The following is a 19,601-nucleotide window of genomic DNA, read 5'->3' as shown; positions in this document are numbered from 1 at the left end:
ATCTCTAGGTACAATTTCAAAAGTATTGCTTTTATGCTGCTTTTTTCTTCTACTCTGCTATTTTGAATGGAATTATTGTATTTTTTACTCCACTACAAATAATTGACAGCTATAGTTACAAATTACCTACTTTGCAGATTACTGTATGATCAGTTTTAAAAGTATGATGCAAAATGACAGCTTTACATTGTAAAGATTTAAAGATATTTTTCCTCAATGTCTACCACTCTCCCTTTGCACCTTCTACAAAGACTTTATGAGTAGAGGTAGTTTGACTGCTGCTCAAAATATAACAAACACGTCAACCATAGTCACTAACAACATGAGAAATCTACATAGATAGCATTCACTTTTGCTCCACATGTTGTTTCTGCTCCTCGCAAGTGGAATGTAACTTGCACAAACAGCACCCCCTGTTGATGTCTGGGTGTAAGGACAGGTGAGAGGTAACAAGTTGAGAGGTCGTGTTAGCAAAACGGCGGCGGCTGTACTTTTGCTGTAGTCATAGTAAGTAAAGGCACTCAAAGAAAGCTTGTCGTGGGCTATTATCTTGCGAAAAACAAGCGTCAGCTTTAAGGACTAGAAACGCAATTGTTGCTAAGCTTTGCTAGTTAGCTAACTTTAGCAAGCTGCTACTGGCTTGCTTAGCTACTTGCTATGTCGCAACCAAGTGCTTGGACTTATTGGAGCTAATAACTAGCTCACCTAACTGAAACTAACTTTGATTCGGGAGGAGAAACACGGAAGGTGGGTATGTTGTCATCCGACAGTATGTAATATCTACCGACAGTAGCTAGTTAGCTAGTGCATTATCCAGCCTTGTTAAAATTAGCAGGATAACGTCGGCTAGCTTTAGCTATCTTATGTTTTATGTTGGATTTGGGTTGTTAAATTAGCATGCATGTTGTTCGTGTCATCCTGGTTGTGAGCCTGGTCGTTAGCTTTCTCTCATTTTTCCAAGTAGCCTATCCTACGTTAACGTTATGGGCAGCACAATATACGGTAGAGTTGTAACCTTCTTATATAGCTACTGTCTATGGTTGTAACTTATCAATGAAGTGGCCACTGAAGAGCACAAACTGTCCTAACGGAAACTATCATAACATCAACCAGTCCATTATTACTTCACATTTCATCTCACCATTTTTAATCTAAAGGGTTGTCACTTATTTGCATGTAGCTAAGGCTAGGGTTTAGTCATCATTTGCGCTAACTGAATGGATGATCATTTACAGACAGAAATGGCAAATCTCGTTTAGGGCCTGATTGTGTAACCACTTAGCTTAAAGTTAAACGTTGGCTAACCTGTTTGGTCATTCTGGTTAAAGTCCTTGCTCCTTATTTACCCCACCCTGAGATTATGGAAAATGTGTGCACGTTAGATAATGAGCGACTTATTGGTTTTGATTAGACTGCATTAACAAGGCAACGTTTAGTCCGTGTTTCCTAATGCAGGTTGATTTAATATCAGCAAATACCCAGCGTTATTGAATTACTCATGATGCAGCCACTGACATGCACCTTGCTCACAAACTCATTACTCATTCAGACTTAATGTGCAGCTGATAATAAACCCCAACCAGTTCAGACATATATACTCAGAGACTGTAAGAAATTAGTCTTAATATATCAAAATGTCTTCCTGATTTGATGCAGTTTTGTTTACACCAGGATTGTTGTCATTTGTTTCCCCACCTGTGTGCAATTAGTATGTATACACAACACACATTACCCCCATTACCTGCCTGTGGGGCTGCTTAAAAGTGGTTAGACAGGAAAGGACATTTTTCAAGGAAAAGTTACCCAAGAAAACCATTGTCCAATTTGATGACATCATCAATTACTCTGTGTTAAGTCCTCTATATTTTATCCAATTATTCACAGACTTTTCTAGCTGACTATGACATCCACCTCCAGTTAGTGCTCGGCGATAATTTGATATGATAATTTATCGTCTTTCAATGGAATCAATATTGTGAAAAAAAAAATCATATTGAAATTTTGTGATACACAATTATGTTGTCTCAATTGACAACAAGCACATTAAAAACTTCTCAGAAATGTATCTGTAATACCTGAAGGAATATGATTTGAAAATTGCAGTTTGGGTTTTATAATCAAACTTTACATTACCCCACAGATCAATGCAATTACCATCAACTGGATTACATAACCCATGACTTCACATACGTTAGCAGATGTCGTGATGTATTAGAAGAAGGAAGTCAAATATCGTCAAAACAATTTAAAAATGTCTAATGTTTAAATACTTTTATACCTCTGTATGCGGTATAGGCATACAACCGCAAGATGTTAATTCTAGAACTGCGTTACAGCAATATTTACGTAATTTGAACACCGCTTTACGTTCGGATCCTTGCACCATTTCATGTTGCTCAGTACTTTTCATTTGTCAAGTATTTAATTCACACAGGAGTATAAAAATAGGCTATACCATTTGCTTATTTCATATATACTATTTATTTCTTGAATTACCAGATGACATCTATCTATCTATCTATCTATCTATCTATCTATCAATCTATCGGAATCCAGATATGAAATGACCTATATCTGGGTTGAAGATTTTGACCATATCGCCCAGCCCTAGCTCCAGTTGTTCAGTTGAAAAAGCTGTCCCAGTGTAATTGTGTTTTAATCCTCCTCTCAATACTGCTTAATTTTCCCCTCATACAGTAAAAGACCCTGGTTGATTGTGGCAGTATTGAGGGGTGCAGACTGAGTAAGGTTGTTAAAGGTGCAATATGTAATACAGTGTCTAAAATAGTTACTGCAGTACAAATTCTAAATACTGGAGGGAGTCATCTCCCCCGCCCCCTCCTCCCCAGACTCAAAGTTGAGACAGCAGCATCCACAACAATGTTGCTAGACGTTTGTCTCACATAGCCAGACATTACTTCACAGCACAGCGGAGTAGCTAACGTTAGATAATGGCTATATTGACAGTCATAGAAGCCCGTGCTCACATGGAGCTCTGTACCCAACTGACAGGCACACTTTTTGGGCTTAGAATTACGACTGAAACCGCTAAAAACACAACAACCTCGCTATCCTCTCCACCCGACAGACAGACACACTTCCTAGGCTTAGAATTACGGTAGGAACTGCTAAAAATAACACTACCCTGCCGTCCTCTCCACTCGACTGAACACACTTTATTGGCTTAGAATTATGGCAGCAAAACACGCTGCAAACTCACGGTCATATCTTCCCGATTTACAGCCCCCCTCTCTTGGCTTAAAATAACTCACCGTTGTCGGCTACGGCCGCTGAACAAAATCCCTGGAAGAGCTCAGTTATAAAACTGACAAATCATATTTAGTTTCTTTTTTGAGTTGATATTAATGTAACTGTGTTAAATTGGCATATGATATCGTCTCGTATCGATCGCAGGTTCCTGAATTGAATCAAAATCGTACTGTGACAGACTTAAGATATCAGCAAATATCCTATCGATGCCCAAAGAATCGATGCATCATATCGTGATAGAACTTGAGATTTACATCCCTATTGCTCAGCTCTGGAGTGTTTTGTTTTCTCCAAGTGTCTTCTAGGTTGTAAAAATAGACCTGCACTTCAATCTATTTGCAATTCATTTTACAGCATTATCTATTTCATTCTTCCGCTCTCTCTTTTCCTCTCTGTCTCTTAAAACACACACACACACACACACACACACACACACACACACACACACACACACACACACACACACACACACACACACACACACACACACACACACACACACACACACCACTTAAGCTCATTGTTTAGCCTAGACATGCTTGACCTCTTCACTCTGCTCTTCTCTGTTGGGATGTCTGGTCTTGGCTTAAAGTAAGGAATGCAAAATGATTGCCAGAGAATTTAGACTTGGACTATGAGGAGTAGGCCTATGCTTTGCATTGCGTGTGGTGGTGTGTTGGAGAAGTGCTTTCGGAATCATTACTCTCTTAAAAAAATAAATGAACAAACCCAAATGAATGGCACTAAATCAAACCACAAGTGGTACTTGCTTTGGAGCATGGAAACAAAGGTGCTTCCGTGGATGCCTTATTGTTATTTCCCAGGTGTCCACGCCAAGCGATGAAAACATGTTTATTTAACATCTAAATGTCCATAATTCCATTCACTTCTCACAATGCAGGCTCCAGGTGTGCCATGCATTTTTGCTGTATGTATAAACGGGCTCGTCTGCTTGTTCCAGGAGCCACCCAAGGGTGTGCTTTTTGGGTGTGTGGGGACACAGCCTAATTGTGCTGAGCAAGCGTGTTTTGTCACCTCTCGTGTCTCACATTTTCCATCGTTAAAGCCAGTAACCCTTAAACCCTTACTGCCAGCATAATCATACACGCCAAACACACTTGATGATACCTTTTGCAATACATTAATTGAAGTGGAAATGTGAACATTTTAAGATCTTTATCTCAGTTTTATTAAAGATTACATTTTGCATGCCGTGCCATTTGTCAGCAATGTTCTGCTTCTTTTATAGTCACACAGGCTCACACAAGATCCAGGTACAACTTACATGAATAGAAACTTAGCCTACTTACTGTTTTCAGTTTATTTACGTAGCCCTTCATTATGTCTATCTATAAATCGAGGAACCTCTGTGCGTTTGTGTTTCCCTACACATGTGCAGTACAGCAGCTGTGGCGGGGATAGCTTCATCTCCAGGGTGGCTGATTGCCTTCCCCCAGCTCCATGTTTACAGCTTGCTACGAGCCTCTGTACAGCAGTGGGAGGCGGGTTAAAAAAAACAACTGCTAGCAACAAATCTAGCGACTTTCTGTGGAAGAGACGCCAGTATTGTCCAGAGAGAGCGAGGTCGCAACACCTCTTTCTGTCACTGACTGAGGAGCAGCAGCAAGGCTATGGGTGCGTCGTGTAGCGGGCCAGCGCCTTGCATGGCGGCTCCGCCACCATCGGCGTATGTGAATTGGTGAATAAGAGGCAAATTTACCATCGCAATTCTGCCACACTCTCTTGAGCCGCCACAGTCACCTCTCTCTGTCACTTCTGTTCAGTGAGCAGCAGCGAGGCGAGGCTTGGGCGTGTCATGTAGTCAGTCCCTCCAGGATTTCACAGCCTTTTTTTGATTGTTGCGGCCCAAAATGCCTGATTTTGCGGGAGCTTTTGTAAAAAATTGCGATAGGAAACTTGTTTCGGGGAGAATAAAACTATCCTGGGCTGAGTTTTCCTAGTAACCTTACCAAAAAGCCTCAGGATGCTGAAAAGGATGCTTTTTGGTATAATATGAAAATGGCTGGTGGATTTAAGACAAAAAATAACAATTTATTGAATTAATCAAATTTGAACATATGTGTAGGGTTGGGCATCGAGAACCGATTCCTACTTGGAATCGTTTCAAAATTACAATTCCATCAGAATTGTTTCTTTATTGGAATTGTTTGGAATCGTTTGGAGGATTTGGTTTAAAATCTGATCATGGGTTCCAAATTTAACATGCGCAAGTTTTGGTTTCCGTAGCGGCCAGGCGCTTGTTGTGTTGCAGCCATGGAGCACAGTAAGCGGTGCTCTAGTGTGGCTTTATTTTACATTGAAAAAGCCCCGTCAAACTGCAACCCACCTTTGAATCAAAATAAAACTTTCCTCTTATTTGTGAAATAAGCATGTGACCCGTTTCAACTCCACCACTCAAAGAATCGGAATCAAGAATCGATAAGAACCGGAATCGAAAGGAAGAATCGGAATTGGAATCAGAATCGTTAATATCCAAACGATGCCCAACCCTACATATGTGGCTTGTTGATCTTTACATTGTTAGTTTATTTCCTAACCTAGCCTGGCTTGGGACACAACGTTCATACGGTTTGATAAAGTACTTATTGGACTTTAACTTATCATTGCACTTACAATAACAAGCGTAGCAGTCCTCAATTTAGGTCATCCCGTACGTCTCATCTCCAGTTTTTCCTGCATCTGCCGTGTGTGTGTGTGTGTGTCAGTAGCGGGGGGGGGGGAGACTGTATGAGCAGTTGTGCACTTTGCAGGAGGAAAAGTAAGATAGAAATTCTATTTCTTCTAACTTTCTCCCTATGTGGTCCATTATACAAGTAAATCTAGCCGAACTCACAGCACAGCTGTTTTCTTTAACTTGAGTTTGGTGATTATGTCAGATGATGTCGCGGTTTTAAAATCATGATTTCAGCAGTGCAAAGTTCCTGCCATCGGCCCGTTCCAAACAGGCACACGCTCCAAGTGGGCACCTGCGCTAGTCTAATCAAAAAAGGGTCATTCATATTTAGAGCTTGTGAAATGATGTTCAGCTGAAGAATTATCTTGTGCATATGTGAAATGTTTTTGTTCACACACATTTAATTTGCATCTGTAAAAAAAAATAAAAAAATAAAAGTGTTGTAGCTGTAGAATAATTTGTGGAGGAATATATTTAACAGTGAGGTTTCACAAAGTGTGAGCAACAGACACAAATTCCCTATCTGCATGTTAATGCCTGAAATTACAAGCATACATTTGTGACTGTTTTTATGCCCGATCGACCCAGTCGACCTTAAGTTCCCCAAAAGACCAATTTATTTCCACATAGTCAAACCAAAAGATTAAGATCTGGGTCTAGTGGATGAATAACGCTCTCTCAATAGCAACCAAGTCAAATTGTCACTTAATGTCAAATGTTTTTATATGCTGCCCTTGCTACATGCTGAGACATGACATGAGACATGATATGGAATCAAACAAGTGTCATTAATATTTTGTGCTTGTGAAATGATGTTCAGCTGTGGAATTATATTTTGCATGTGTAAAAAGGTGTTGTAGCTGTAGAATTATGTTGTGCATGTGTAAAAAGGTGTTGTAGCTGTAGAATTATGTTGTGCATGTGTTTTTGAAATTTGTGGAGGGATATGAGATTGTGAGCGACAGACACACAAATGTCCTATCTGTGTGTGCGACCCTAAAGTTACAAGCATGTGTTTTGACCCCGGTTTTTATGCCCAAGCTGACTAGCCAAACAGCACTTTGCCCCACTGACCATCCAATCAGAGGAGAAGTCAAACTGTGCAATCAGGGGGCAAAAGGTTCTGTTCTGTTTACTTCGTCCATCTGGAGCATGTTGGAGTCAACATGGAGGATCTGACTTTTCTGGGAAACAGGTGGGTTAATTACACATGTTAACACGGAACATGCCAGTAAAGCTTTACGTCGCAATTGACTAGACATATCAAGACAGCTGCGCGTGCATCCAGGGATTACTTAATTTGCATATTTATTAGTTTATGTGGTCGTTGCTAATGTCTTAGCAGCTTCACTCTGTTGTCTAATGTTTCTTGTTGTTGTGCTGTCGAAACGAGTAATGTTAAGGCTAACCTTTAACATGTGCTTCCCGACATACTGCCGCAGGCCCTTGGGGTGGATAATGTTAGCGGTTAGCAATATAGCTACAGTCTATTGTTTTGAGTGTGGCTGCAATCGCCAGACTCTGAGAAGTGTACTCCAGAGCTGTTACTATCTTTCTAGCAAAAAGTAGCGTCTCAGGGGTGAGATACATTAGAATTATTGCTAAAATACCGTAGGTCCACTCACCAATTAAATTTCTTTATTTTTATTGTTATAGTAACTGGCTGATGGAAATCATTTGTCTTTGGGTCTAGATTTGTGGTGATGCGTGTCCATGTCATGACACTCCATCCAGACATTTCCGGAGGTAAAGCTTTCTGTTTGCTGAGAAGTCTTTGTCACGTTTAACTGTGATTGGCACAGCTGTTAAAGAGCTATGAGACCAGTAATGTGACTGGCTGAGAGTATTTATTAATTGCCACACTCACTGATCTATATATTTACCTTCACCCGGCCCTTTTGCATGTTGCGCTGCTGCACGTACATGAACCAAAATAGAAGGTGTGCATGGAGACAACCACGCAGTTTTTGCGCCACCACAACCTTGCATTTATTCAAATTTTGACCGAAATGCAAAATATTAAAGTGAGGGTGCGATGCATGCTTTGCCACTGCTCTGCTTTTGAGTTGCTACTGCATATATATATATATATATATATATATATATATATATGTATGTGTGTGTGTGTGTGTGTGTGTATATGTGTTGTCAATGCTGACTAATTGTCCTTCACATAATTGAAACATGTTACTATTATGTGTTTTAGTGCAAAGGATCAAGTGAAACTGGGGTGTTGCAGCTGGAGTGTGTCGCTGCTGCAGCAGGGAACATTCCTCTGCCTGGCCTGGGAGAACCATGACTGCCCTCGGCATCCCCAGAAACTGCAACATTCTCTTCTCCCTCGTCCGGACTCTGTGTGTCTACAGCGCCCTCATCCCCACCACGCGACACCTGTACAGGAGGCGATATTGGAGAGATTGAAAAGACTGGACAGAGAGGAAGAGAATGAAGGGGATGCTGATAAAGCTCCCAGAACTAAAAAGGATGGATGATCTTACACTGGTGATTCAGTTCTTTCTTTCAGACCCCTGTGGGGCGTGTACCATGGCAAGAGGCAGTTGTTAGAAGAGTTCTACTGAACTAAAGAACTGTATCACCAGTTGTGGAATTAGTATTGAGATAATTTTACCTAAGTAAAAGTACTAATACTACACAGGGTTTTTCCTGGGTGTTAAAGCGCATAAGTGCGAATGACGTCATCCGCTTATTTGCTTAGTGGTTGTCGGTTGCAGCGAGGGAGAGATCACTAAAGCAAAACATGGAGGAGCAGTTTCTCACTAAAATGAGAATAGCTGGTCCACCTTAAAGGTCAGGCCACCTTAAGTTAGTGAGCCTGTGCGGAAGTTGAGCAGACGCCCGTCTGGTGCGTTGATTCCTTTACAGTGTATGGTCGGCTCGTCCACATTGTTTTTACGTTCATACGGGTGTCACGATTCTCCAAATCCACTCAAGTAAAGTATAAGTACTTAACTGCAGTACTTGAGTGATTATAAAGTACTTACTTACATTCCACCACTGTTTCGACATGTACAAGTTTTTTTTATGTAACATGCTGTGATACTTTGAAGTGCCTAATAAAACTTGAAAGCTTGAAGTGTCAACTTTGAAAATTGAAACATTTTTGAAAGTTTGAAACTGTTCAACAAATCCTCCAAAGAGTAGTTTAACCGATTCAGCAGAGGGTATCTATTCATATAGAACCACAAATCCAGTTTGCTTCCTCCAGGCAGCATCACTGTGGTGTACACTGGATGCATGTAACATATATATGCAGTGGAAACTCAAAAGCGGTGCAGTGATATAGCATGCATTGCACCCTCACTTTAATATTTTGCACTTTGGTTGAAATTTGATAATTGCAATGATAAATGCTATGTGGTGGCGCACAAACTGTGGGTGTTTCGATGCACACCTTCTATTTTGGTGTATGTGCAGCAGCACAACATGCAAAAGGGCCTGGTGAAGGTAAATATATAGATCAGTGAGTGTGGCGATTATTAAATACTCTCAACCAGTCACGTTACTACTCAGTATACAGAAAGCAGAAGTGTCTGGATGGTTCAGAGTGTCATGACATGTCACAAATCTGCACCCAAAGACAGCTTGAGTATGGGTTTTCATCAGGCAGTTATTATAATAAGGGAGTTGTGTGTATGTCAGAAGTTTTTTTGATAAAAATATATGATGAAGAACATACTAAGAGACATCACATTCACAGGATAATTTTGCATCCAGCTCGATAAAGTTGTTGAAGAAACCTCAACCATAGCGCAACAATGAGTGAGAAAGGTAATTCTACTAAAGTGAGCGCATCGCAGGAATGAATGATAATGCTTGATTAGAAGTCTACACGTATCCATGGAAAAGAACATTAAGTAGGAATTGAGAAAAAGGCTGAAGAAGTGCAGAACAGCCCAGACATGGAAATTGGAATCATGGCAGCTTGCGCTCTTGAGAAGGAAACCGAAGCCGAGGGTTGATTATCGATACAACAAGGTGTATATTCAATACGCTTGTTTGTGCCCTTTACTCGATTACACTGTGGGGGTTAAAGGCCTTAGATAAGTGTGAATTAGTGCAAAACAGTGCCATAATATGTTTTTTGGGTGTGCATAAATATGCACCAACACTGGCTATAGTATAGCTATATGGCTAAATGGAATTGTTTACTCGATATGGATGCAGATAGGTTGACGAGGCAAATATTTCTCAGGGACAAAGACATTCTTGGTTTTTGGTCTAAAGATATATGCAAATTGTTTTGTAACTGGGGGCTTGGTGAGTGAATATTGGTCTGTTTAAAGAATCTGTGTTTGCTAAAGAGAGCAGTGGGCCCGACGATATATGGTATTTAAGCCAAAATTGCGTATTTTTATGACGATAAAATCTGAATATGGCAGGGAGAATTATGTTGTATACAATTTGTCTAAAAGGCAAAGATCTCTATGTGCTCCGTTGAGATCTGGTATTGTACCTTTGACTGTGGAAACTGGACGATATGTTATGTGTTGTTTAAATGATCTAGAAATGTTTTCTATTTTGTTTTCTACTGTCCTTTTTATTGTGAACAGCGTGATACCTTGTTTAGTAAGATAAAAAACATATTAAGTAAATATGGATGATGCTCAAAGACTGGGATGGCTGTTCACATGTGAAACATATAATGTGAGATATAGTGAGATATCTTGAGAAAGCCTGGGAGAAGAGAAATAAAGCTCTTTACTGAGATGATTTATAGGTATTTGTTTGTATGTACCGTTTTGGTCTTTTTTTTTTTCTTTAAATATTTTTTGGAAAAAAGAAAATGTTTGGCATGACAGCAATAAAGTAAAACTAACTAAAAAATGAACTAACGATAAAAGTAAAGACATTGATTTGGTGATTGGACCGACGCTATTTTAGCAATAATTATCTCACCTCGTACACGGTCGCATAGCTTGGTAATTGATGTTAAACACCCGCGTTTACACTCTTAATGTGTTTCAAGGATAAAACATGAGATGGCCAGAAGATTCGGCTCCAGCTCAGTTTTGCTCTAGGTAGACGGCGTAAACAGAAAAGAACCTTTTGCCCCCTGATTGACTTTTCTTCTGATTGGATGGTCAGTGGGCAACGTGCTGATTGGCTAGTCAGCTTGGGCATAAAAACCGGGGTCAAAACACATGCTTGTAACTTTAGGGTCGCACACACAGATAGGACATTTGTGTGTCCGTCGCTCACAATCTCATATCCCTCCACAAATTTCAAAAACACATGCACAACATAATTCTACAGCTACAACACCTTTTTACACATGCACAACATAATTCCACAGCTGAACATCATTTCACAAGCACAAAATATTAATGACACTTGTTTGATTCCATATCATGTCTCATGTCATGTCTCAGCATGTAGCAAGGGCAGCATATAAAAACATTTGACATTAAGTGACAATTTGACTTGGTTGCTATTGAGAGAGCGTTATTCATCCACTAGACCCAGATCTTAATCATTTGGTTTGACTACGTGGAAATAAATTGGTCTTTTGGGGCACTTAAGGTCGACTTCACTTAGTGTATATTTGGAATTTTATTTTTAAAGGCCCTGAACACTGACATACGAGGAATTACATAAGATCACCAAGTCCATGTACTAATAAGGCACATTGAAACAGGTGCAACAAAATGAACAGGAGAGAGAGGAAGATTCCAGTCAAGCACACACCCCTCAGAAGAGGTCTAATCAGGCCAAATAATTGAAAACACCTGTATACATATGTAGGGACATGTTCCACAAGTGTAATATTACCATTGGAAGCTGAAGTGGCCACCACTGATGTCATTGAAATGACAAGGGATCCACATTGGCATAACCAGATGCTCCCCTTTACACTTACCTGATATGTCATGGACAATTGAAGGTCCTGTTACTTGGGTTTGGGATTTCAGAAGGATTACAGGCTCAGTTCCCTTCCCTCAGGGATCTAATGACCATGGTATTTCTGCTGTGTTGCAGCTACCGTCACTAACATGCTTAACCATGCTAATTCAGTCTACTTTGATGCTTTTCCATGTACGTTCATCTAGAGCGCTGGCGTCTGTGCAGTTTGTATTTATGTGTTTTTTATTTCAAACCAGTTGCTTCATTTGCTATTTTCAAAATTGCCTAGTAAATTCTCGGGCTGTGTATTGGCAAGAATCTGGCGATTTGATACGTATCACGATACATGGGTCACGATTCAATATATTGTCAAATATTGTTACATACTGTTATAAAGTCAAATAATATCAGGTTTGATGGCACTCAAAAATACCTGCCATAGCTTCAGGCATGCTTTCTTCTACTACTTTTTTTTTAAGAGATGTTCAGTTTCCATCTTATATATATATATATATATATGCATATATCCATATATCATTTTTAAAATGGCAATGCAGCCATTGTTAAAATTTCCAGTTACACTTTAAAGTTATTGACAAGATTTTACAGCTTCGGTGGATACCAATCTTTTATGTTGTGAACGTCCGAAAATGTTGCTTAAAGTTTATGCACCTGTACAGACTGTGAATAATTATTTATAGCCACAACCACACTGGATTTATTGACCATACACCCACAATTTGTTACCCACAGTCAGAAAGGTTCCTCTATTTACATTCCACACTAGGAATGTCTGCCCTGGACGTTCCACTGTTTGTGGGAAAATATCTCCGAAGAGCAACAGAACAGCAGTCCTTGCTGTTGATGAGACTGCCGATAATCCCAGTTGTTTCATGTTACAGAATTGCTCCACTTTAGCTAGCCTGCTTTCCATAGTGGAAATCCAAGTCAGGAATTAATTCCATAAATATCATCGTTTTTTATTCGTAACACAACAACGTCAGCTCACGCTTTGGCTGCTCAAGACCATCTTATTTACATAGCGTGGACTTATACTCAGGTTAATCTTGTCTCCTTCATCTCTCCACAGATGGCTGTGTCGGTGCGGGGCCTGTACTTTGTGGTGACCCTTTTTTTGGGTAGTTTTTTTGGAAGTGTCTTCATGTTGGGTCCTTTTTTGCCCCTCATGCTGCTGTCTCCTGCTTGGTACCGCTGGATCACTGATCGCATCGTCGCTACCTGGCTCACCCTGCCTGTGGTGTGTACTCCAGCTTAACCTTTACTTAGCCTACTAATGTGGGTGCCAGATGGCTTTAAGTTACCTGGGTTTGACACGGTCACGATAGTCTTCGTCATCTCCTTATTTATGCCTCCCTGTGTAACCTCAGATTTTATTTTCATCAGAAGTATTTATTTATTTATTTAGATTGCCATTGAGAACAATTATGCAAATTTTGTTTACAGTGGCCACAGGAATTGAAAGCATTATTTATTTATTTTCTTCTCACTCTCTCTTAAATGTATCTTACCACCTTCCCTCTTACCAGTCCCTCCTCTCTCCCTCTACATCCTTTTTCAATAACCATTATTGTTTCCCCTTGATAATCTACCTCTCCATTTTGCTCTCTCTTACTGCCCTTTCCATTCCTCCCCTCTCTTGTACTACTTCATCATCATCCTCCCTCTGTCCCGGCGTCTCTTCCCTCTGTAGTCATTGCTGGAGCTGGTATTTGGGGTGAAGGTGGTGATAACAGGTGATGGCTTCATTCCGGGAGAGCGAAGTGTGATCATCATGAACCACCGTACCCGCCTGGACTGGATGTTTCTTTGGTGCTGTCTGCTCAGGTACAGCTACCTTCGTCTGGAGAAGATCTGCCTCAAGGCTGCCCTGAAGGCTGTGCCTGGCTTTGGTGGGTATACAGTGGGGGCTCTGTCTTTCCTGCACACACACACACACAGCACACACACACAACACACACACACACACAGAGAGAGACAGACTTGCACACCATAATATAATATATGCTTTGCGAAGCATTTCTTCAAAAACATCATTACATCATTGCAAAGCAGTTTACTTAGAACAGAGGAAGAGAAACAGCTGAATCTAAATTTAAAAGAGGAACAGTATAATGCACATTCCGAGTAGTAGAATCACAGAGCATAGGTACTCTGATGGAAAAGGCCAATGTCAGATGCTTTTCCCGGAAAACATAGGCCCTGCCTACTTTGAAAAGTCTTACCGAATCAGTTTAGCGTAAGAATGAATCTATTACACATGTAAATGTGTACTTTGTATGTATTTTCCAGGCTGGGCAATGCAGGTGGCCTGCTTTGTCTTTATTCAGCGCCGTTGGGAAGACGACAAGAAGCACATGGGGAACATGCTGGACTACTTCTGTGACATCAGAGAGCCATTGCAACTGCTGCTTTTCCCGGAGGGCACAGACCTCACTGGTAAGAATTAAACAATGCGACTCTCCATCCATTCTTTGGGACAATTTGCCCACATTTCAGTTTTTCTTCTCACCTTTGCACTGACACTGTTATGCAAACCCAATTTCCAAGTGAAAAGGCATAGCAAAATTGACGGACACACACCCCACACAGTCATTTCTCCAAGAATGCTCTGATCTTGTTTCAATCCAAGCATCAGCGACACCAATGTCTAAAGCCCTTTCAGACCACAAATAAGCCAATCAAAGTCCTGAGTAGCTTTACTGGGTTTGACATATCATGATGTCACGAGGGGTCCAGTGAAGCAGATTAAGGGCTTTAAAGATTGTTTTTACGTTTGGTATTGTTAGCGCCTGTGCATTTGTGTGTCTGCATGCGCACACGTTTGCATTTAAGCCTCTTACACCTAAAGGCTTAATTTGACACAAACAAGCATGTACTGACGCCTTATGCGGAAGTCGTCCTGTTCCTTACTCTTGGCATACATACAGACCTCCATCTACAGGATCAGGTCCAGAGTGCACTTAAGCCCCTCTAAACATTTCCATGACCCCTTTTAAAGCTTGTAGAACTTGTGTGAATTTAATGAAAGATTGTGTAAGAATGACAAGTCACAGCTTTGCCCCGAGAGAGCATAGGCCTGATCAACAGAGTTCTGTCCGTAGTCTTTTTGTCCTACAAGTTGGCCTGAAGGAGCTACTTGTTACATAATATGACAAATGAGTCTTGATATAGTTTACATGTTCCTGGTTAATAAACAATCATCTTTCCTGTGTTGATGTCCCCCTGTGGTCTTTACAAATGTGTAAGGGTTTGTCACTGGTGGATGTATTTCATGAATGTGCTCATATCCCGTAACTAACATGATTGTTTAACTGTTATTTTTATAATAGCATACTGTTATTTTTGCCATTGTATTTCTTATCTACGAAGTTCTATTTTTTTTATAGATATATTATAAATTAGACTATAGGGCTACTCAGTATATAAGCAGCTGTAAAGTACAAAGTCAGAATGAATCCAAATAGACAACTAATACTGCTGGCTTGTTAAGAGTCATTAAAATGAACTTTAATTACCTTACATTGGATGTAAATATAATGTATGTAATAATTGTACTGTTATTAGAAAGTAGAGTAACATGATCAGTCTAATGCACATAAAAAAATGTTTTCAGTTGTGTCTTAACATAAGTAAACAATTTTATATGGCTGTCTCTCCTTAGCTGTGTCACAAACCGGGCTGCACGGCCATGACAAAATATGCAAATATATTTATATGCACATAGTTGATTGCTCCCCAATTAGAATAGTTTCCACATACAACATATGTGACATCATTTACAAGATAACACAACGTATTATGGTGAATGCAGTCGCCAGAGGTTTATTGTGTATCTGTGTCTCTTGCAGAAAATACAAGAGCAAAGAGTGATGCGTTTGCTGCCCAAAACAACCTGCCGAAATTCGAGTATGTGCTGCATCCCCGCAGCACTGGATTCACCTTCATTGTGGACAGACTACGAAAAGGTTCAACTGTTTCTGAAATCATGAAATGTCTACAATAAACATGACAATGATCGGCTCATTATAAAAAAAATGTATTGTTAGTTGGCAGTCAAACGGGTGGGCATTATTTGGTCACCGTCATCATGATAGAAATATTTTATCAGCAAAACCAAGGGGACATGACATGCTTTCATGATGATTGTAGTAGCATCAGTGTAAGAGAGATATCATACCTGTTATTCGTCAGAGTCTCAGACCTACGCTTCATCCTACTGCCAGCCATTACAGCACCCCTGAGATTCTCATGTTTCCCTATGAGCTCATTCTGGCAGTCCTCCAGAGTTCTTAAATACCACCTCTGGCCCTGCCGTCTCATCCCCCCCACCTGCCCTGGATGCTGAGCATGGCACTAACTCTCCAAGCAGGTGTTGGGAATCGCTGTGATGTCAACAGACTTAGCCAATTCTCCTCTCCCTCTCTCTGCACTGCTGACTGACATGCTGTGCATGTTGTCTTTGTCCACGTCCACTGTGGTCCTCTCAGCTCTATTTTTACCTTGGTAGAGCTGAGCTGTACAGGAGCAGGCGCTGGCAGGTGTCACCCTGTCCACTTGATATTTCATTCAGCTCTATGTATGTGTGCTGTAAGGGCACTGCAGATCAATGACGACGGTATAGAGCTTATGGTACTTTTGAAGGCAGAGAGAGGATGAAGCTCTAAGCCCCTGGAAAATTAGAGATACATGAGTAATGGAGCTATGAGCTGGGATTATAAAGGGTGCATACAACAATTCCAAGAACAAGTGTGGATGTGGAAAAGGAATAAGTCTCCCTGCGGTGTCATGTCTGAAACGGCGTAGTTTACAGTAAGCTGTGACTGAAAGTTTAGTATTTTACACAGATTTAATTTTTTTATATATCATTTTGCGCTAGTTCAATGTCTTGTTTTGGTTATTGGACTATTATAACAGCAAGTGATGTTCCTGTGATCATTTAAAACTGTGTCCCTTTTCCTAGGAGACAACCTGGATGCCGTCCATGATATTACAGTGGCATACCCCAAGAACATCCCTCAGACAGAACGCCACCTCATCATGGGGTTTTTCCCCCGCGAAATCCACTTCCACGTCCGCCGCTACCCAGTGGCTTCCCTGCCCGACTCTTCCTCTGACCTCGAGTCTTGGTGTCGAGAGCGCTGGGCTGAGAAGGAGAGCCGTCTGCGGGACTTCTACTCAGGCCAGCCCCGGGCCTTTGATAGGGACGGTGTCGCGCGTGTGCCACCTTGTAAGACGGAGCTGCGAGTGACTCTGATCAAAGCTGCCTCGCTGCTGTACTGGAGCAGCTTCATTGCTCTGTGCTTCACTGGCCTGTGGCTGTGGGCTCCATTCAGGCTCTACTGCCTGGTCATGGTTGGAGTGTATATGGCCCAGCAGAAGCTGATTGGCGGGCTGGAGCTGCTGGAGTTGGCCTGCCATCGATACTGGAAGTCCATGGCTGCCGACGCGGGTGAGAAGAGTAAGGGTCTGGATGGAAAGCTGCTGTGAGGATGGCTGACGGGGTTGGCTGGACAATGATATGTTTCCACCTTTGCTCAGCAAGGACACTGTGGACTCAGTTGTCTTGGCCTGTTCAGTCCAGAGGGCAAGAGGATCCTTTTGAGGAACCCAGTGCTCCATGCCTTAGAAAGGAATGGGAGTAATGAGTTCACTTCCTGACGGTATGCATGGTCTCAGTGGAGAGAGCTTACCTTTCTTTTGAAGCAGAAAAAGAGGAATGTTATTTAGAGTTATCTGTGTTGGATTCAAGGAATGTATCACACATAATGTGTCACTTTCCCTTTGTATTCCTCTCCTTGTATGAACTCTGTTATTAAGCTTGCTGTCGGTGCATTTTATCAGTTTATGTTGTTGGTGTTTATTGTAGTTGTTTGTTCAGAACCTCAGTGTGGACATGTGTCATGATGAAACGATGCTGTTAGTATTTGTTATACCGTTGCCATGTCTTTGTAACTGATGTTATTGTATGCTCTGTGGCCCTTGGTTTTATATTATTGTCATGAAATATGGAGCAGAGCCATAGTACAGACCACCTGTATGACTTGACTCTAACCAATATTCAAATCAGCACTGTAGTTAGCTGGATTAGACTGATGGGACTAGTTAAATGAATCAGTTTTGATTAGTAGTCACTAGCAATGGATTAACTAAGGAATATACAGGTATATATGTGTACCATTGTTTACCTTTATTGGGTATAATTACCTTTTTATACAAATTGTCCTCAGAGATAACGTCTGTGATGATGTTTATTACTGTATGGGTCAGGAAACATAGACTATGTTATTTTGCTTGTTAGCTCAAGTAGCTTTTGCACATAAAGGCCAAAGGTGAGAAAAGCAGATGTGATTTTAAAAAGTAACCAAACAGATTGTAGTCTGACTTTGTTGGGAAAGGGTAGCCTCATCCACCACTGGTAAGGGTACCCAAAGCTACGCTGAGGTAAGACTTCTTGCAATCATCAGTTTATCAGGATCAAAGATCTGACTGAGATCCTATGTCTGTAGAAGCAGATGAGCTTTGTGCCCTTTCTGGGAATGAAGGGATGCCTTGTAGAGGCAGGATGTGGGTGGTGGAAGAATGTCCTGTTGGGACAACATTACCCCTCGATGTGCAGGGTGGCATAGACGACCAGACTTGGAGTGGAAAACTGGCCACGAACTCAACCTAATCCAAAAAAGCCCTGTAATGCCCACCTCTGCCTGTGTCCCTCTCTAGAGGACTGGCATTGATGCGCCTGCTAAACTCAATTAGCAAATGACAGCTGAGAAAGCTACTCCAATTGTGCCAAAAAAGGACCGAAATTGAAACAAGATTTGAGTGGTGCGTCAACCACACTTTTAGCCACCGATCTCTCCTTGCCACTCGATACCATTTCAAACTATGTTAATTCTGAGTCAGGGTACATTTGTGTCTTAGACAGTCTTTAGCGCTTTCTGTAACCCTGCAATGTGGGATCTAGATGACCACTTCAACCCTATTTTGTGAGACAAATGTCTATTAGTGAAGTGTCGGGTTTTTTTTTTGTTAATATGAATCTGAACCCTGTAGTTTCAGTGTAAAGAGGCTGTTTCCAGTCACTGTGATCCAGCTGTGTTAACAATTTTATCATCAGCATGTAGTAGTTTACCAAACATGGTACTATATCTGTTCCTTTAACCCTGAACCAGCCAGAATCTCCATGTATTACTCTTTCACCTGTGCTGTTTTCCGTTGCTCATGTTACAATCACTTGCTGATGCTGGACCTCTTCAAATACACTGTCCTCAGGTAAATAAGAGTCTCTTACAGGAGGAAACGTACATATAAATAAATATACTATACCAACTCATTCACGTTTCCAGTCATTGTTCTTTCGAGTTTCATGGCCAACCTAGGACAAGTTGACCACTGTATTCTATATACTAATACTGCTCCTCTGACCTTTTGATTATTGATGTAATAGCTCATGTAATTAGATTGACAGCAACATCAGTTTAAAATGTCAGACATTGCCAACGCTATAGTGTGACATTACATTACATAGGAATTGTGATGGTGGGTTTTCATTACACGTTACGCCGACGTTTTTAGTTGCTGCAGAGCATCTTGCGTATTGTCTCAGTAGCCCTTTAATCTAGAATGTACTATAACAATCACACTGCAGTGAATGAGTCAACAAGACCTTGAATGCTTATGTTACACAACACTAGGGCCACAGTTTGCACACACACACATTCTAGTCTACCATAGATAACCAAAAAGGTCAGCAGCT

The 19,601-nt window shown here is 41.0% G+C and overlaps 1 protein-coding gene across 8 annotated transcripts; it reads left to right on the top strand.

Moving 5' to 3' along the window:
* Positions 1 to 420: 420 nt before the first annotated feature.
* lclat1 (lysocardiolipin acyltransferase 1) lies at positions 421 to 19,178 on the top strand. Of its 8 annotated transcripts, none has more exons than XM_039786031.1 (8): positions 424 to 747; positions 7,659 to 7,711; positions 8,172 to 8,467; positions 12,918 to 13,085; positions 13,539 to 13,737; positions 14,138 to 14,284; positions 15,697 to 15,813; positions 16,809 to 19,178. In XM_039786031.1, exons 3-8 carry the CDS (start codon positions 8,411 to 8,413, stop codon positions 17,333 to 17,335), a joined length of 1,215 nt encoding a protein of 404 aa, XP_039641965.1. In that variant the 5' UTR covers positions 424 to 747; positions 7,659 to 7,711; positions 8,172 to 8,410; the 3' UTR covers positions 17,336 to 19,178. The 8 variants fall into 8 exon arrangements, with proteins under 8 accessions (XP_039641970.1, XP_039641965.1, XP_039641964.1 ...); XM_039786029.1 differs by lacking the exon at positions 424 to 747 and adding an exon at positions 7,007 to 7,160; XM_039786030.1 differs by lacking the exon at positions 7,659 to 7,711.
* The last annotated feature ends 423 nt before the right edge of the window (positions 19,179 to 19,601 follow it).

The sequence above is a fragment of the Perca fluviatilis genome, chromosome 20 (assembly GCF_010015445.1).
Source record: "Perca fluviatilis chromosome 20, GENO_Pfluv_1.0, whole genome shotgun sequence".
NCBI classification, from domain to species: domain Eukaryota; kingdom Metazoa; phylum Chordata; class Actinopteri; order Perciformes; family Percidae; genus Perca; species Perca fluviatilis.
This window is presented reverse-complemented; position numbering and strand designations above follow the sequence as displayed.

Bases quoted from the DNA above. Each gene is read 5' to 3' on its own strand.
- lclat1 (XM_039786030.1), top strand. From the start codon at position 8,411: ATGAAGGGGATGCTGATAAAGCTCCCAGAACTAAAAAGGATGGATGAT. The intron at 13,738-14,137 runs GTGGGTATACAG...TGTATTTTCCAG, and splicing joins GAAGGCTGTGCCTGGCTTTG to GCTGGGCAATGCAGGTGGCC. The intron at 14,285-15,696 runs GTAAGAATTAAA...TGTCTCTTGCAG, and splicing joins GGAGGGCACAGACCTCACTG to AAAATACAAGAGCAAAGAGT.